Consider the following 20,017-nt stretch of genomic DNA (forward strand, 5'->3'; position numbering starts at 1 on the left):
CTTTTTAATATAAAATGGTCACGATTTTATACCTCCGTCACACATACAATCATGGTACTCAATAATTACTAAATAACTTAATTTTGGAAGTTATTAGTCTATTCGCTTGATAGAAAGTGTTGTTTAAGTAATTAAACACGTTAATTCTTTACGTGGTACCAAGAGCCTAAAAGATCCATCCAAAAAAAATTCACACATTTCGAAAAACTCTTCACGGCCACAATGACGAGCAAGGAAACACCATCCCAAACGTTCGCGAACACACCAAACCCGTCGTTCTTATTAAGTTCGATAATTGCACCGAAGTTTAACTCGACATGTACGGCTTACTCATCCTGGCAATTTCAAGTTCTGTGGGCTTTTTGGCTATGTAGACAAGACGGCACAACCCCAGTCTCGTCGGCCGCCACAAACCATTTCTCACGAAACTAAGGTTGCCGATGGCAGCATCACGAATACCTCAATCCCGAACCAGCCTACCAAACATGGTTCTAGCAAGATCGTCTTATTCTTGGCGCTCTTGCAGTACCCTTCCCCTACCAATATTAGCCCTCATCATCTGCAGTCTGCACCACATAGTGCTCTATTGCGCTCCTCCACTAAAGCAGAATTCTGAGCAGTAGTCAAGACCACCACCGAACTTCAAATATTACCATCTCACTCTCCTGTCATCTATTGTGACAACTTGGTGACACACTACTCTGCAAATTCACTATTCCATTCAAGATAAAACACCTCGCCCTTTCATTCCATTTTGTTCGAAAGCAAGTACAAATAGTTGCCATCCGAGTACATCACATCTCCGGGATGACAACTCGGCGACACCCTTAAAAACCTCTACAATTTCAGCAAGTCATCTCCAAAATCGAAGTCATTCATCGACCGTCTGTCTTGCGGGAGCGTACCAAGGATGCAGACCCACAAAACTAGCAGCAATTCTACTCACAACTCGACGTGCATAAACTAGGAAACAATCACCATTGTCCTTTCCATAATCATTTAAATAGGATCAATCGACAATCATACACAATCATCATAATCCCATGATTATGATAGCATTTCTGCAATTGTATCATTTAAGCAATAAAACACATTAAAGTTTTGTACTCGTGTACATTTTCTTTACAAATCTTGCCAAAATATGATATGAACCAACTTCTAGGTAGTACATCAGGTCGATTGAATTCACTACATTTCGAGTCTTGTCCGTAATCAATTGAGTCCATTTAAGTGAGATTTAACCACATAACGGTAACAAAAAAGTACCCTATGAACACTCTACTGTGCACACTCTACTTGCCCCATAAATATAGCGTACAATTTTGACGGAGACGTGATCCTAAAGTAATTCTTCGGAGCAGTTGGGATCCTTTCGATTGTTGTATAGGGCTAGCCATTTCTATATTTATGGATTTACAGTGGATATTTTGTTGCTCAGCGTCGAGAAGTTGGGGCACAACATGGCGCACACAGCGGAAATAGAATCCAAATGGTTCTCCGAAGAAACTCGGGTACAGGTATCAATTTCCCCAAGGCGGCAAGTGGCCAACTGGTTTACAATCAAGCGAAAGTTTATGTCAGTTGTCATGTAGAGCACTTTTTCTTTTTGTTGGTGAGAAGGAAGTTACAGGGAAGATTTTGAGGCCAACGGATTCAAACCCAGGTTTAATCAGCATAAAAAACGCAAGACAATTCATGTTCTGGGATTTTAAGCTACAGGATACCTATACCGACAATTAAGACAAATAGAAACTCTTACCTGATAAATCCGATGAGAAGACAAACCAACCATAACTGCCAGCTCAGCCTTACAGTTGATAGAAATTTCCCAAGGAACTCGATTATTATGATCTGCCAATTAAAAGAAACAAACAGAAAAGCAGAGTTAAATTCAGGTCGATCATGATAACTCCCAATTTGATAGCTATATCTATACAGTACTTATATCAGTAGCCTGACCTGGAGTATCAGAGTTACAGCCACGGTACCCATGAAAAGGTGGTGTCTGGTGATACCTTCAAATATATTTACCTGATCCAGTCTACGAGCATTAAACTCGTTGAATATCTGCAAACAACCATGGAGTTGTTAGTAGTGAAATAAACAGATGGAAAGCAAGCTTCAACTTCACTTCTTTAACCATACAAACAGACGTATACAATGGGAACAGGAAAAAAAAGATACCCAAGAATGCCAAATCTTTAAAGTTTATTCCATACTCCGGAAAAGGGATTTTATTTTAAAGCCTTTAACTTTTGTCTTGAAGAGCATTGTTTCTGAAAGACTCTTTTTGCTCTTGTCCAGGCGAATTAACAAACCACGAACATTTAACCCTCTTAAAGTAGTAATAGATTCAAGTAACACTTTCTTGAACACAAGAAGTTCCTATACTTGCGCCCCTTGTGATGTCCGTGTTCACAAAGAGTCAATTATATGGCTTAACGGCTACAATAATACGGGACCAACAAACAGTTTAAAAACAAATTGGGCTACATCCTATATTAATTGATCATAAGGGTCTAAAAATTGCACTACTGTTGGAGTCTTGGAGATGATAATTAGCATACAGGATTGAGTGAAGATGATTTATACTACTAATTGATACTGTTGGAGTCTTGATGCAATTTACGATTACATTGCTTCCTATTTATGTTTCCAATGCATGAACTTGATTATTTGAGATAAGTTTCAAAAATTAAACAAGGGGGAAGTATCATATTCTAACAGCTACAAAAGCGATTTTAGGTGGGAACTTAAAGTGTTGGCTTACAGGCCTTCCTGGCATATAGGTATGCTTACCTGACAAAGGACAAACGCATTGAAGATCACCGTGTTCTTAATTTTGCCAGAAGGCTCAGAAGTGTCGTGCTGAAGATGTAAGATACTTTGACCTTTGAAGTTGAGAACGAGCAAAACTGTCACCTGATAAACGGCCTACAGTTCCAAAAGCACGGGCGCGAGTCATAATAAAACAAACTAAAAACATCGGATTATGGGATGCATCCAAACATTTCATAAGGCATCTGAGATCTTGCAGGGAACAAATAAGGCGGTCACAGGTAAGCATACCTGTATCAGTAGGTTCCTCCACATAACATTTGTAATAACAGGTTCCCTGTCAAAGAAAATCCACATAAAAGGTAAAAGTGAATAGCTAATAATCTTGCATTTTTTTTCTTAAAATCTTCTGCAGTAATGCAGTTTATGTTCTCTCGTAATTCTCAGGCCTCCCATTTGAGCCTCTTGTCACCCAGTTTCAGTCAATAAGCATTTGCACTTTTACAACAGAAAAGCCTTAGTCCCAACATGATTTGGGGCCGGCTTACATGAATCATCATCCAAAGCCGTTTAGGATGTATCCGCCAGTTTATAATTATGTTAAAAAAAATTTAAATTAAAATAAAATAAAGATGACAGAACCAATAATGTGTAAAAAGGTAAACAAAGTGTGAAAAATGGGAAAGACCAAAAATTTAAGTGACAAAATGGATTTGTAAAATAATATAAGTCGGTGAATATTTGTTGTCATGTAAGAAGATAAAAAAGAAGTAAGCAAAGAACCAAAAATCAAACTACATCTTCGACATGAATTCTTTCTCTCCATACTGCCCTCTCCAACGTCATATTCTTATTAATCCCCAAACCATTCCTATCGTTTTCAATCACCCTTATCCATGTTTGTTTCGGTCTTCCTCTTCCCCTAACAATATTATCATTTCCCCATTTTTCAAGCCTCCTAACAGGTGCCTTTCGTTCTCTCTGTCGCACATAGCCAAACCACCTTAAACGTTTTCATGCATTTTATCTGCAATTGAAGGAACACTCACTTAAAATGGTGAACATGATATTTTTTAAATGACTCCAGAGTGACACACGAAACTGTAAACACTGCTTACTATATTCTTCTTCGGGGAAGTGTCAACATTGCATAAACTATGCAATCACGAATGCAAATAGAGGAGCACACATGTCAAAAAGTCACAAATAAACGCTTATATCTTCTCCCAATCAGCGAAAAAGAATATGTTTGCCAGAGCCCAGAGGTAGACTACAAATTATCACTTGCCATCGTAAACTCTAAAATTCTCAGGGTGCGGAACTTCAGGAGGTAAAACAGAAACATCATGACGCTACACGAACGAGAATAAAAATAGAACTAGAACCTTCGACTAACAGGTGGTCTGCGCATAAGATGTTCTGTAGGAGGTTCTGTAGCCAATGCCAAAGCTCCAAGAGTATAAGTCATCAGATAGACCCAGAGAAGCTAAAACAAAGAAACAAACTATAAGTGCGCAGAAGCTCATTCATTAAAATGATCATAAATTCATAATAAAGACCAGAAAGTAAAGGAACAATGACCAAAAAAGTATTTAAAGAACAGGAAGAGCAACTACCTGTACACAGTTCAATGGCACATCACCTGTGGAAAATGCACCAGCAACATTTATGATAAGGGCTACCACATTAACTGTAAGCTGAAACTGGGTAAATTTCTGAATGTTTGTATATACAGATCTACCCCATTGAACAATCTGCACAAGTTATTACAACGTCATTGCTTCAGAGCCAAATTATATGAATAGAGAGCGGAATACAATAGCAAAGAAACAAAGTATGCTGTTAAAAGTATGCTCTGACGTCACAATTGCTCTTCAGTAACATGTTTGCCACGATAATTCACAATAAATGAACTAGATAGTTTCCTCCGTTGTCCCATGGGAATGTAAAATCATCACAAAAGAAGCAAATAAATCTTTTTTCTCCACCAATTTTGAAAAAAAAAAAATATCAGCAATAATATATGATATATCACACATCAGACTCGAATACTAGGCAACTGTAATCATCAGTATTAAGCTATTCCATCAGCCATGCACTTTAGCATTTACCTTTACAACTGAAGCAAAATCATCGTCCAAGATGACGATATCTGAGCTTTCTTTTGCTACTTCTGTACCAGCGATACCCATTGCAAGGCCAACATCTGCCTGAAAGTAAAAGAAGATATAGTTTTGTACATGTGCCACGGAGAAACAATTAACATGATTTACAAAGAGTACTCAAATAGAGGCGGAGAAGGAGGACATAAACTTATTAAGAAGGTGCTTTCCTATGAGACACTTTGACTACAAGAATAAACATAGACGCGGCCTTGTCACAGCCTAGGAATGAACACAGCTAGTAAAAGCTGATAAGAGGATTACAGGTCGTACAAACAAGCCTTCATTCATATTGCACTAATGCTGGACAAGTACCTCCAACAATATAAATCCTCAGTTATAGTTTCAGGATAGTAGGATATAACGTACCTCATGTAATGCTGGAGCATCATTGGTCCCGTCTGCAGCAACAGCAACAATGTGACCAGCCTTTTTCAGTTGCTGGACGAAAAGAAGCTTGTCATTGGGTGAAGAATTTCCCATTACCTGTCACCATTATATAGAAATTAACAGTTCTGCCCTAGTGATTCTTCATCCTATCGTTTCTCATTTGTCTTCACTCATAGGCAGGTACCTTTTTTTCCCAAGCCTAATAAGCAAAAGCAGGCACTAATGGAAAAAAATAATGAAGTCAAAAGTTCATACTGATATTTTGTCTACAATTTTTTCCCTTTCTCTTGTTGACATGTTACGGAATGACTCTCCATTGATCAAATTGGGTTCACAAGCATCTGAGTCTGAAGCTAGGATTCCACATTCCAAAGCTATAGCTTTTGCAGTCTTGAGACTGTCACCAGTAACCATGCGCACCTATACCCAGTAAAATGCCAATATTCTAGTCACGCCAAAGAGAAAAATGTGATTACGGGTCAAGTAACTAAAGGGAGAAGCTTGTTTACCAAATAAACTAAAAGGCCAAGAGGCCAAGCTGCATTTATCCATAAGAAAGTAGCACAAGAGTCAAGTATATAAGGTTACAAATAGATTTTACAGTGACGTATATTTCATTGGAAAGAAAAGAGAAGCAGATTGTATGGGTAACACCTATCATTTCGTTCCATTGAGGAGGCTAATGAGATATGATTAATATGCTCCAGTAATTGCACATAGTATATTATCAAAACATAAAATTATTGCACACATGGAGTATAATTGAAAGCTGTGCTTAGATTGAGAAGACCTTGAACACGCTATCTCATTAAAGAAAAAAAGTAAATTATATAGGACACGCAGCGATCAGCTCTTAAATCCTTTCTGCGTCAAATATAAAATCGTTTGCGTTGGAAAGTACTGTATACCTTGAGACCGGCAGTCTTGCATAAATCAATTGAGCCTCTTACTCCTGTGCGGCAAGGATCCTACATCGTTCAAATAATATCATGATACAACTCACAGCATTAGAGGATAAAACAGAAATAAATAGTTTATGCTGTTCGAGAAGAACAAGTTGTGTGCTTGGAACATTTGATCCAAGAACCCAAGGCAAGCAGCATTAAAAAATGAAAACTTCAGTTTAGTAGTTGACACTGCGTCAAGAAGATCCAAATAAATAAGCACCTTTAGACCAACAATTGCCAGCAAAATCAACTCATCCTCCGGCAACATCCACTGGGAAACTTCTGACTGCTCTTTATCGAACTCACACGATCGGTATGCTATGGCAATACAGCGAAGACTTTGTGAAGCCATCTGCCCAATAGCGTTTTTATAGAAATCCAACTGCAAGAATGGGGTGCCACTGTAAAACAAACAAAAATAAAGATATTTGTGCATGTCCGTGCTTAGAAACAACCTCTTTAGATTTCCACCTAACTATTACGGAGTAAGACATTATTGTTTCTGTGAACAGAGGATCAGAATCAAGGGAGAGGGAGAGTTTGTACACTCAAATAATGCCTACAGCAAAATAAGATTAAATTTACACCTTTTGCTCAGTCAATGGAACCACTTGATCGTTCTCATCCATATAGCTGATGCAAGATGCCAAGACAATGTCAGCGCCCCCCTTCCAATGTATACGGACTTCAGAACCAGGCTGATTACACGTTGGGACGGGAGATAAAAAAAGGTTAGTAGCACAAATTTAACCAACAGACAAACACCATTTGACCCTTCATTTATTGGCCTATTTATATGCTGGTAGCCTGGTAGTACCAAACGTCTTTCTTATGAATAAATGAAGCACAGAAAGAATAGTGTGATACTGCTTTAAGCTTAGAACTCAATTATTATATAAATCATATCATATAAACCTTACAGATTGTACTGCGACGCCTCCTCGTTTTTTCTGTGAATTGAATGGGAAAGCATGGATAATCACAGTCTCTGATCTTTTAGCATTAAAATTCATCCCAAGCTGAAATTTCAATCCAGTAAATCAAACAAGCACATGGTTAGTTATAACCGTAAGTAGCTTTGGAAACTTTGAACGATTGGTGCTATGAATGATAGGTACCTCTACGCCCCATGCAAGGATGGCCTTTTCAGTTGGAGCACCAGAGACAGTAGCATCTGATCCATCCTGGATTAACAAACGGTGTGAATCACAAATTAAAAGTTCAACTTGACCAAAATTTTAACACTTCAACTTGACCAAAATTTTAACACAGCTAACAAGATGTAACTGTCTATAGTAATGTTTTGCTAGGTTTCGAATAATTTTAGAAAAAACACGCCTTCAGTTTTAAAATTTTAGGCATAAATTACTAGATTTATGCATATAATCCAAATAAATTAAGTTCTATCTTAACACAATTTCAGAAAAACGTCAAAGTCTGAAACTCCAAATAAACACAGGCCTAAAAAACACGCACATCTGCAATGTAAGTGCGCCCTACAAAAATGCCACCCTATCATTCGATTAATAAACCTACTCGAACATGGACAGACAGCACCTACGTTGATAAGAAACAGCAAGGCGAGAAAGAAAGGGACATAATAGCTGTGCTGGTAAAATCAAACAATTGCTTCACAAATATATGTTACTTTCATGTCAACTTGAATATAATACTCGAGAAACAGGATGTTTCATTTGGTATGCTTAACATAATGTTTGGTTTTCATTTCCCTAACTCATTGCTTGATATTTTTCTAAACGTTACTCCCTCCTATTCTGTAGAATTGCAACAATTCATTAAAATCTCCTCACATATTATAATCAACCAATGCTGCAATTCCATAGAATAGGAGGAAGTAGTGTTTAAGGCCCAAAGTTATTTCAGGTGTTACACTCGGTCATCCATCATTCAATACCTTTATGTGCTTTTGGTTTCCTTAAGGAAATATAAGGTGTTTCTCCTATCCAATATTCCAAACACCTCTCTTAAGTATTGACAGCACAACCTTTGTAACTAATAACTTCTAAATGCTGCATGATATAAACTCATTGTCTATCAGGAAATGGCATAGCAGCGAAGTAAGTCACATCAAGCGAAAATGACACAAAGAAGCTAATGTTTTTTATTTTCCTCAACAAAGAGGAATCAGAAAGTGGGAGCGCTCAAATAAGAATGCTACCGCAGACCTGTAGACTCTACATGAATCTTGATTTGATATCATTTTGAGGTAGTAGTCACCTGGATTCATACCTACCAATTCTACTCAGGTCATACCATGAGACACTCTATATAGTTTATCAACAAACAGAAGAATAAAACAAGGAAAGACTCAATAAGACATCAGAATCCACAGAAGTTTTATACTCTGGATATATTAGAGCAGTTATCCCATGAAATTTTGATATTAACATGCCAATGAATTTTGTTGAGACTTGAGAATTGAGCTAGTTACCTCAGGCACTGACACACTGCCAGTTGTATTCTGTGCAATGCCTTCAATCAGCAAAGAGGACAGCACGGGAGATGATGACAAACCACTATACGGTGGATCAAGTTTCTTCCCACTTGCATAAGCCTCCACAACAGTCATCTGCAGATTATATTTTTTTTCTTTAAAAAAGATAAAAATGTAAGATGGAACACTAAAAAACAATAAATATCTACTTTATGTACATCTTAAAAGGTTGTCACTTGAGAAGGTTGTCACTTGAGAAGATTGTATGGAGAGGCAGTACATACAAAGTCAGCCCATTGATGGAAGTTGAAGACCCTTTTTCTACATTGACAAGATCTACTTCATAGACATTTGTGTTAAACATTATAAACAACCTTCCATACTAAAAGCACTTATCACTCTTGAGCATGATAAATAATTTCAAAAGCTTTTATGTGAGCTACTAGCTTACTATGCAATAACTTGTAGCGTAACAAATTTAGTCTAATGCTTCAGTGTGCTGAACCATGGATTGTCTGACATTGCACCAATTGATGTGCCCTAATTGTTGTTTTACTCGTTCATTACCAATCAAGCTCAGTTAAAACTTACAACCATTTAAGCGACTCACAGAATAGATAAATAAACTCGCCTTTCTCTGTGGATTTGACATGCTACTTACCGCCAGATAGTAGTAGTAGTAGTAATATAGGACTACTTTGGTTAAGGTGATACGACTTTACCCTTATAACCAATCACAGCTTCATAAATAGCTAAACAAGTCTTGCCTGATTTAGAGTCAGAGTTCCAGTCTTATCACAGCATATGGTAGTAGCAGAACCCATAGTTTCACATGCCGAATGCCGCCTCACCTGTAGAGCAGTAAGACTTGCTTTAAAAATAAATCGTGAATGGAAATAAATAATTTGTTAGAGCCTGAGATACAAACCAAAGCGTTATCCCTCAACATTCTTTTCGCTAAGCAAGCAAGTCTGTCAATAGATCAGAAAATAAATAAGACATTTTCCCTTTTTTAGGAGGGGTGAAGGTGATGCAAAATACATCAAAACTGAGCAGCACTGTAACTGGTAGAATAGCAAGCTAAGAGGGCTAACAAAGTTGGAGAACTAAATGGTTTTCAAAACAAAAATCCTAAAAATGACTGCCGGGGAAACAGAAAACCAGCAATAGGAAACTTGAACCAAATAGTCCAAATTAAAGGGAAGTGTAAGCCGAGAGAAATTCCCGCTAAAGACAACTGTTTTGTCTGGTAAGAGGTACTAAATAAAGGGCATGCCAATGTTTTCTTTTGGCTAAATTTTGGTTTAAAAATGAGAATGGAATTAGTGGACTGGCATGAGCTCTCTCTAACTTTACAATTTTCCTTATCTGTGTACAGTTTTTGAGGTGTCAGTTCACTAAAGTGGCGGGGTTGAGATCGACAGAGGCGGGGAGTATTATTTTCGATGGGAATGTTGTTGAGGGGTCATATTTCTTCAGATATCTAGGATCTATTATTCAAAAAGATGGGGAGTTAGACGGAGATGTGGCTCACAGAATTAAAGCGGGATGGTTGAAATGAAAGAGTGCTTCAGGGTTTTTATGCTATAAAGATATGTCTCAAAGATTAAAGGGAAAATTTTATCGCACGGCAATTAGGCATGCCTTACTCTACGGTTCCGAGTGTTGGGCCGTGAAACATTGTCACATTCAAAAGATGAGTGTGGCGGAGATGCGTATGTTGAGATGGATGTGCGGACATACAAGGAAAGATCGATTAAGGAATGAGGTGATTAGGGAAAAGGTAAAAGTGGCGCCAATAGAGGACAAGATGATGGAAAACCGACTAAGATGGTTTGGCCATGTGAGAAGGAGACCTATGGACGCCTTTTGATTCGAGGGCGGGAGACTTGGAGAACAGAAAAGGTCCCTAGAGGTAGAGGAAGACCGAGACAGACATAGTTGAGAGTGATAGAGCAAGATATGAGATTTCTGGGGCTTGAGAAGAGTATGGTGACGGAGAGGGCACAATGGAGGGAAAGGATACATGTGGATTTTTAGTATTTGATGTTTTTTTTTTGACATATTTTGCGTTTTTATTTAATTTAAAAATTAAATTATTTGTTCTTCTCTCCTTTATTACACTTTTTTACCAACCACTTTCTTATATATTTTACTTGGTTTACTTTTAAGGCATTCCGTATCCTTAATTCTATTTCGGTTTTCAAAATCGTTTTAATCTTTTCTCTCTATTTAAATTTTAATTTTTTATAAAAGAAATCCGGAATTCGATTTTGAAACCTGTAAGTTTACCTTGACTTTCCATTACATTTTCGCTCTCCCTTTTGTTTTTCATTTTCTCTCTTCCATTTGCTTTTTGAGGTGTGTGTTCACCCATAGACGGTTCTAAAGGATGATTCATGTCAGCCGACCCCAAATCATTTTGGGATTAAGGCTTTGATGTTGTTGTTGTTGTTGTTGTGTACAGTTTTCCATTGTCACTAGTTCACTACCACAATCTACTACTTAGAAAAAAGAAACGATTCATCAAGGTGATATTAGTAAGCCTACCGTGGCATATTTTCTAAAAAAAAAGTAACCCTCAAGTTTTTAGTGTACAGAACGTCATTAGTTTCTCATCACAGGCCAATGGACATAAATATTAATCCTGTTACGACATATCTAATATAGCCAAATTTCAGTAAAATAGTAGTATTACTGAAGCATATTTTTACGTAAAGGGCCAATTCAGTGAAAAAAATGGCAAGAGGCAGTATGCATACGTTAAGGTGATAGCCAAGGGAAGGCCTTCGGGTACAGCAACAATCACAATAGTGACCTGCAATAAAAAGAAGCTGAAATCCTAAAGGCCAGACATTTCACATTTACAAAACAAATGGCAATCTTGGAAGTTGGACTCACCACAACAGTGAGAATCTTGATTACTCCATCTATGGCATAACTAGGGCTCGTCTTTCCTGCCTTGAAGTGTGGCATTCCAACAGCACTCATGTGACCAGTGAAGTACCTGAACCGGGCAATCAGGTTTACAATATAAATCACTGTTTCAGTGTGTATTTCAGAATCCAAAGTACACTAAAACTGAGTTACCTTGCAAGCAGAACAATCATGACAACAAAAGCAACTTGTAATCCAGCTTTACCAATAACAGTTGCTAGGCCATTCAGTCGAACCTGGAAAAATAACAGTTTGTAATCCAAAGAACAACCACAAAGTACGAATAAGCTTTTTGTCGCTACATATAGCTTACAAATAACTCACCTGGAAAGGTGTTTCTTCGCCAGGTTCTTCTGACATACTTGCCATAAGCATACCCCACTCAGTTTCGATACCCACATTAATGACCTTAAAACAATTAAAAGAAAAAAAAAACTATTATATTGCAATAAAAAATTGATGCGATCAACAAGAAAAACTCGCCATCTATAAGCCATTTTCAGAACTAACACAAATGGAGTGAGATGCATGAAGAAGAGTGACATTTATTGGGGGTGATTTCCATCAGCGTAACTAAAACAAGGAATATATGGTCGTATCGAAGGGGAAAGATGTTCAGACATAATAACAAGCTAACACCCTCTAAAGTCTCGAGCAAGGAAAAATGAGTAACTTTCTCATAAAAACAAGGTCCACCCACTTACCAATCTCGCAAGTCGCAAACCAGGAGGCGAGAGAGCGCGTCTCATGCACATAAGGCACACTGTTTTCGCAAACAAATTTGTATTTTTTTCAAAATAATTTTTTTTGCAACAATACTCCTTTCTTTGATTAAAAGAGGCCCAGAGAACTATAAGAAAACAATGTGGAATTTGCATAGTAGTACACTACTACCGTTCCCCAACCAGGCAAACGTCTAAACTCCACAAAAGTAAACAGTAACATGAAATCTGCTCATAAGCTTTATGAAATATATGAAGTACTTCCTAAGCACAGATAACTACTGAAGCCTGCCCCAGGAATAAAATTCTGATTACAGACTCAGATATAAGAAATTTAGGGCAATGACCTGCAGGAAAAAAAATTCTAAGTGAAAAATGATACTGTAGCATCTTTGTTTCTCCCTTCCCTTTTATGTACAATTCTAACATGGCAGCTAATGCCGAAAGTATTCACTAGTCACTACTCAGTACCTGAATGGCTGTATCTCTTAACCACTATGATATGAATTCTTTCCCATTTTTTTCCTTTATACTTCATAATTTTACATTTAAGCAAAGTTGGAACAAGATCTTCTCATCTATACTTATGAACAGAGCATATGAACTTAGAAAACAAAAGTTTGAATTTTAGATAGATAGAAGACTGCCTTTCAGCGAATTGACACCATCAGAGACTCAGAATCACATAAAAAAGTACAAACAAAACTTTAAAAGTTAACATGATCTAGTTTTTTGTACTTTTGACCCTCATCTCTGTAATCAATGACAATAAATTATAAAAAATATGCCAAACATAAACGGTGAGATCTACCAGCATGGTCCCATAGCCATCTGCTACACTGCAACCGGCCATTAAGAAAGGTGATCTAGAATCCTTGGTAACCTGGAAAATCCAGATTAACAGTTACACGAAGGTCAGAATGTAGTTAGTAAATTTGCCGAAAGAAAAATATCATAAGAGCTTACTATCTTGCTCTCTCCGGTAATGAATGACTCGTCAATTGCTAAAGAATGACCAGAGATTAGTACTCCATCAGCACAAACCTAAACACAATCCACGCTTTCAATCTAATCAAGACAGTGAGAACCCAATAATTTAGGTCAATAGGAAAAAAAATGATTCACCTTATCACCGATTTTCAGGGTTGCAACATCACCAACAACAATGTCATAGATTGAAATCTCTTTCCTTCTACCACCTCTGACCACCTGCAAATACATACAAGACAATATCTACTGTAACTTGGAGAGGCTCTTTTACCATCTAACCATACCGAAACTTTTCACTTTATATCATATGCCCATGTCAAATACCTAACATATCTAACATTTGAAATGGAATATTACATTTCAAACATACAAAAAGAAAAGATAAATCAGACAATAGCAACGCACATTCCCAACATCTACATTTTTTTTTTTGAGGAGATAGCAATAGTCCCAACATCTACACTTAAGTCCACCTCTATAGAAAGATAGCAACAGTCCATACAGATCACTACAACTTAGCTACCTGACTGACCGTAGCAATTTTCCAGTATAATTATTTTGTGTGAGTCATTTAAAAAATGATTTGGAGGTTAAATATTTGCAGTACTTTCCCCATTTGGTTCAGTGAAGAGAGTGGGTTTTGGACGGATTGCTTTCACATAAAATGTCTTCTGCATGAACTTAACAAGACAATAAAACAGTTACTCTAAGAAGTCCCTTTTAAAGTGAGTAATTAAGCATTGCTAGTTTTCCTTAAAATAAAAAACAGGAGCTTAAAACATACCTCAACATGTATGTTCCTTTTCTCCTTGCTAAGCTTTTGAAACTGAAGATATTGTATGTAGTCACTGATAGCTGCAAGATGGAAAACAAAATGAGTTCACAATTCATCTTCCGAAAGCAAATAAAACCACTCTTCTGTGCTGATTTATTGTTTATATTAACTGCCTAGTCTCTGGCCTCTGCAGGTGGCCTGAGATTTGGTAGTTAAATGCCGAAATCCTCAAATACGACCACAATATGGCTTAATATGATGTAAAGTTAGCAGATAGCTAATGGCAGCTAAATCCCTAAATAAAACCCCTAATAAACAAGAGTAACTGCATAGTACTCCAAGTCTATTGACATAAGGTTTCATAGTAATCATATCTAGTCGTACTGCTCAGTTAGGTAAAACGGGTTGGTCGGCTGAAACGAACTTTTTGTTCTATCAACAGAACAAAGTTACTCTCCTTTTCTGTAAGCTCGCAGCATCAAGGTGCTACGAGCACGTATAATAACAAGATTAAACTAAGAATCAGGTTCATTCCTGACCATATTATTAAACGACTCATATTACAAACGGGATTTTAGTTACCATTCTTTTTAAGAGAGAAGTATACCTGTAACAACAATAACAATGATGGCAGCAAACAGAATGCTTCCCCCATTATACCACCCTTGTTTTCTCCCCTGTGATAGATAAGAGGGAAAATTTATGCAAAATGGTAACATACAATTACTCCAGGTACGATAAAAATATGATGATATAATCCAGGAAGGTAACTTTATTAAAGCTCTATGTTGCGTAATAAAGCGTCACTCTTCACCACTTTTAAAGACAATGATGCATGTAGTTTGAAGCTCTGCCCTAACTAACCTCTGATTTAATGCCGAGAGCCAGTAAAGCCATTGCAGCTACTATTAATATCAATAGAGTCCAATCTTGGCATGCCTCCCAAAGAAACCTCTATTGGAAAAAATAAACCAAGGATAAATCTCTTATACATTCAGATGTTTCCAACAAAAACATTGAAGAAATTGTTTCCCTAACAACAAAACTAACCCAAAAGCTTTGCTGTTTTTTCATAGGATATGAGTTTGGACCAAAAGTAGATTTCCTTTGAAACAGATCATCATCACTATTATGCTGGATTCCCTTTTCTAAATTTGTTCTAAGCTTTTCTGCTAATCCGTTTACCTGAAAGTCAAGTAGAAACTAATCCTGTCAATTCAAGAGGACATAACAAAAGCTATTTTAGTGACAAACTGGAGCATAAATCAAATGCATCATAGTTCACTGATCATTTTCATCAGAAATCATTATTTCTTCATCATCCTTGGTGCAGCAGTCTGCTCAAAACTCGGTTATACGAATATATTGGGACCTAGGCAGGCTTAGCTATATACTCCCTCCCATCCAGACCAAAGGTAACATGGACCCACTTTTTGGGTCCATGTTACCTTTGGTCTGGATGGGAGGGAGTATTTGACTGCAGCAAATACGATCTTCTGATAGCTGTATTTGTTGGTACACCCCTCCCCCTTAGAGGGTTGCATCAGCTGTATTTAAAAAGTACCCTAAGGTTTGAGCTAGTAGAAGAGGAAACATTCTAATCTCCAACGTGTTAAAAATGATGAAGTATGATCATTATCCCTAAAATTATTGATAATTTTTCAAAAGTGACTATTAGTATAGACTTACACCACCCAATTTCTGTAGAGCAGATAAATTAGCTTCTCTTGAAATAGCAGCAAGTTGCTCTCTTTCAACTCCATACAAACGACCAGATAGATATTGGCCTGGAGACAGGTAGACAGTTCAAACATTATGCTAAATATACAAAGCTGCCAGTATCCAAATATCCGGATATAAAAGAGATTGCTAGTAGATGAAGTATTAAACTTAAAAACCGACATAAGGGTATCTATGTACTCCATCAGACCTAGTAAGTGTGCTTTCAGGAACTCAAGTGACAGAAGGATAGCTTCTGCTCAGATATGTTTGGAAAGGGGGGCGTTCCATTCAATAATTGAGCAAAGGGCAGCAATTTAAAGACCAGAATGCGATTTGGCTTACAGTTATCTCTGAATTTGCGAACTATTTCCTCATCACTTCTGGCCTCCGTAGCCGAAATCATCGGGTCTGCCAATGGTTCAGCATGACGTGCAGCTTCTCGAAAAAGAGTTGCCGCCTAAAATAGCAATGAACACAAGATGAAAAATAATTAAAAATGTCCCGACACATTTTTCCAAAGAACAGCGGCAATGTGCCTGCACATAAAAGGAAAGTAAGTAGAGTGATGATTAAGTTGAAAAACATACTCGTATGACTTGAGCGTGTGTTCTGATTTTCGATAACACTTGCCTCTTCTCTTCTTCTCTATTCAAGTCCGAAGTATAACGGAATCTTCGGCTAGCATTCAATACAAGTGCTGATTGCTAGAAGCGACAATATCCAATCAGCTAAATATATTGGCCATAATCAAGCATCACAGATTCACACCCCACATTACACAAACAGCAAAATATGATACAAACCAAGTCTACATTTCAAAATGAGGATAGACCAAATCATCAAATGATACGGAGTACGATCCAAACTGATCACACAAACTTGCATTGTTATCAATTGTCATCTAAATGGCCATTTTAACTGGCGCATGATACTCCCACCGTCCAAGTCATTTGTTTATTGTTTTTTTAATCAAAGATACACAAATGATGGGGACGGTGAAAGCACATAGTTACCCTTAACATCAAAGACAAACGGTCGAATCACAAAATTCATATAAACCTTATGCCATTCTACACTAAATTAAAAACTTCAATCCCATATACCAGTATGCCATTCTTTTAATGAGAATTAAAATTTATATAATGAGAATTTGTGATACCCGAAGCGTTTCATTATAGACGGGGATATCCGTCTATAGCTATAAACGGGTCAAATATCCACCCACTTTAAGCAAAACGGGTCAAATGTCACCACCTTAACGCCAAATGTCACCAGTACCATTTCCATGTGATAAACTAACTATTGTAGCTTAGGAAATGGCACTGGTGACATTTGGCGTTAAGGTGGTGACATTTGGCCCGTTTTGCTTAAAGTGGGTGGATATTTGGCCTGTCTATAGCTATAGACGGATATGCGCCGTCTATAATGAGAATTTGTGATACCAGCATATTATATCTTTTTCCCCATATTTAATCACAAATTAATTGTCAATTTTTTCAATTTAGTAACAAAATAACAAAAATTCAATATTTACCCAAGCAATTACGGAGTACTACCTAGTACCTGCTCCATTTGATCACATTTTCTCCATTCCTTTTAAGTCAAAGTCGTTGTTTTATTACTATATTGTAACACAATTAGTCTTGTTGAAGACGGGTCGGAGCAAGTGCCGGGTAATGTCACTCACAAAACGGATAGGGGGACAAGGTGGGGCACCCCCATGTGCTTCTCTCTCTCCTCTATTTGGGTCATTTGTGAGAGGAAATGGTATCCGTTACTCCAAAGTGACGGATACGTGCCGTCTTCAATGAGATTTTGTGATTGTAACAACAGTTTTTTAATGTGTATCTTAAAGACACACATTAACAAGTTTTTAAGGAAACGCATTAGAAAAACCGAAAAGAAAATGAAACGAAAGAAGGCAAGATAAAAAAAGAAAGACATACTCTCCAGCGTCGGAGGCGATCAATGGGAGCATTTTTGGTTCTGACAATATCAAATGGATTGAACTCATCATCACCATCGGTATCGGTGTCGTCGACAGCAGTTGGGCCGTGCTCCAAGTCAGACGGCGGAGATTCCTCCAACTTATCCACCATTTTTCTTCTTTTTCTTTATGTTTAGCAGTCAGCTAAGCTGCAGTACTGCTCTTTCAAAATCAGAGTAGCAGATGCGCAGTGTAGTAGGGGGCCCTACTATACTGTACTGTAATAATCAAGTGGAAACGACAAAAGCAAGTCAATGATTGTTAATGAAATGCCAGTGCACCAAGTTATAGCGACTAGTCTTTTACAATTATTGGTGTTTCACACACTTGGGTTAACTAAATGTGACATTAATAAGAGATCCAAGGAAAATCCACACGGTAAGATTTGACGTTTTGCATGAAATATCAAAATTTTTAATTCCGGAATTTTAAAGGGTTGTGTTTATGAGTTTAGAAAGTGATTGAATTATCGTATTTGGATTTTGTGGCTAGAAATTTGTGTATGTCAAAGTTATTTTGATTGAATAAACTATGAAAGACTATATATATCTCTTAGTAATGAGTTCCAAATCCTTCTTTTTCGAATTATAATGCTGGAAAAGACAATCAAATTTTTTGAAAAAAAAAAAAAGTTATAGTTCCCATAAACATGAGTTGTGGCCTCTTATAATTTTTCGGTTTAAAAAATTGTGTATTTCGTGTAAAATGTCAAACATCAGGGATACCGCGTGAATTTTCCAAAACAAATCTATGCTTCCAACCACAAATGAGTCACATAGGTATTACAATAGAAGTATCGAAGTATTCCCTACCGACAGTTGGGGCAATCTCCTTCGTGATACTGACCATTTGTTTAAGAGATGAAACTTTACCAATCACACCAACCAACTATGTTATGTTCTACCTCCATCTTGAAATGAAGATATTTTCGATCATGATGATATATACGGAATGTAGTTAAAAGGAAACTATTTAGGCAAAATTTCAAAAATTCAATTTTTTTTGTTACCTTTTAATTTGGCACTTCCTATTATTGTTTGGGAAAAATTACAAATAACCACCACATATTTACGTATTTTTACAAATAACCACCTTATATTTGCACTTTTATAAATAGTGAAAATTGTTACTTACCACCTACTATTTATCGTATTTTACAAATTACCACCTTGTATTTCGTTTATTACAAATAACCACCTACATTACACTGTATATATCCGAACTCCCACCATATTTTATTCCCGAACATCATTTAGCATAATTCCCAACTACTTAAGTTAATAAACTATAAAAAGACCAAAATACCCTTATCTTAATTCATTCAAAACACCCACTAACACCTAAAACTAATAGAGTAAACAAACATCATTCATTCACCAACACCCCAATAATTCATTCATCCTCATCATCAAATTGGCAATCACCAAAAAAATTATCATCAAACCGGATTGTTATTCCCCACCGCCACCACCAAACTCAAAGCACCGCTTGCCACCACCACATCAAAAACCCCGCCCTTATCTTCAAATCCTCCACTGAACCTCCCGAAATACCCACCTCAACCTATGAGACCGTCTTCATCACCACCCACAAAAACCCTAAATCCAGGTATTTCGTGGGTTCGGGCCGATGGTAGCGAGTAGCGACAAGTTGGAGATTGACTAGTGGTGAGGAAGAGGATGGTGGAGTTGTATAATGTGGAAAGATGATAGCATTTCAAGGTCAATTAATATCATATAATTATGTGAGTTTCAGTACGAATAGATTATCCATAAAAAATGGGGGAAACTGGGAAAAAAGAAAGAAAAGAATGAATGGTTCCGGAAACTCGATCAGCAAAACAATGAATGGTTCCTGGTCTCATATTCATTATGTGAGTTTCTCAAACTATGTCAAAAAAATGAATGGTTCCTGATCATATCATATTCATTTTGGCATATGGAGTTGGAATCTCGATCAACAATTGAATGGTTCTGGAAACTGGTTTGAGGAGTAATTTGATTGATGGTAATGACTGTTTGGAGTTTGATTGTATTGTATTATTGAGGTTGAGGAGTTTGGTTTTGTTTGTGGTTTAATTATATGGTAATGAGTGTTTAGAGTGGATAAAAGTAAGGGTATTTTGGTCTTTCTATAGTATATTAACTTGAGG

General features: G+C 37.1%; 1 protein-coding gene across 2 annotated transcripts; it reads right to left on the reverse strand.

Moving 5' to 3' along the window:
- Window positions 1-1,023: 1,023 nt before the first annotated feature.
- On the reverse strand, window positions 1,024-18,217 carry LOC141606048 (calcium-transporting ATPase 10, plasma membrane-type-like). 2 transcript variants are annotated; one of them, XM_074425029.1, is made up of 33 exons: window positions 17,825-18,217; window positions 16,466-16,582; window positions 16,221-16,335; window positions 15,846-15,943; window positions 15,207-15,341; window positions 15,021-15,110; window positions 14,764-14,833; window positions 14,166-14,236; window positions 13,517-13,600; window positions 13,358-13,435; window positions 13,203-13,274; window positions 11,994-12,077; window positions 11,823-11,905; window positions 11,634-11,739; window positions 11,495-11,550; window positions 9,661-9,703; window positions 9,500-9,583; window positions 8,730-8,867; window positions 7,396-7,461; window positions 7,198-7,296; window positions 6,865-6,975; window positions 6,498-6,659; window positions 6,239-6,298; window positions 5,586-5,750; window positions 5,310-5,426; window positions 4,890-4,988; window positions 4,395-4,532; window positions 4,164-4,264; window positions 3,070-3,115; window positions 2,800-2,934; window positions 1,960-2,067; window positions 1,760-1,851; window positions 1,024-1,549 (listed from the first exon to the last, which is right to left on the reverse strand). In XM_074425029.1, the coding sequence occupies exons 1-33, from the start codon at window positions 17,975-17,977 to the stop codon at window positions 1,435-1,437; spliced, it is 3,291 nt and encodes a 1,096-aa protein (XP_074281130.1). In that variant the 5' UTR covers window positions 17,978-18,217; the 3' UTR covers window positions 1,024-1,434. The 2 variants fall into 2 exon arrangements, with proteins under 2 accessions (XP_074281130.1, XP_074281131.1); XM_074425030.1 differs by lacking the exons at window positions 1,024-1,549; window positions 1,760-1,851; window positions 1,960-2,067; window positions 2,800-2,934; window positions 3,070-3,115 and adding an exon at window positions 3,577-3,805 and having other exon boundaries at window positions 17,825-18,203.
- Between the last annotated feature and the right edge of the window lie 1,800 nt (window positions 18,218-20,017).

This window comes from Silene latifolia, chromosome 10, assembly GCF_048544455.1.
Source record: "Silene latifolia isolate original U9 population chromosome 10, ASM4854445v1, whole genome shotgun sequence".
Classification (NCBI taxonomy): Eukaryota; Viridiplantae; Streptophyta; class Magnoliopsida; order Caryophyllales; family Caryophyllaceae; genus Silene; species Silene latifolia.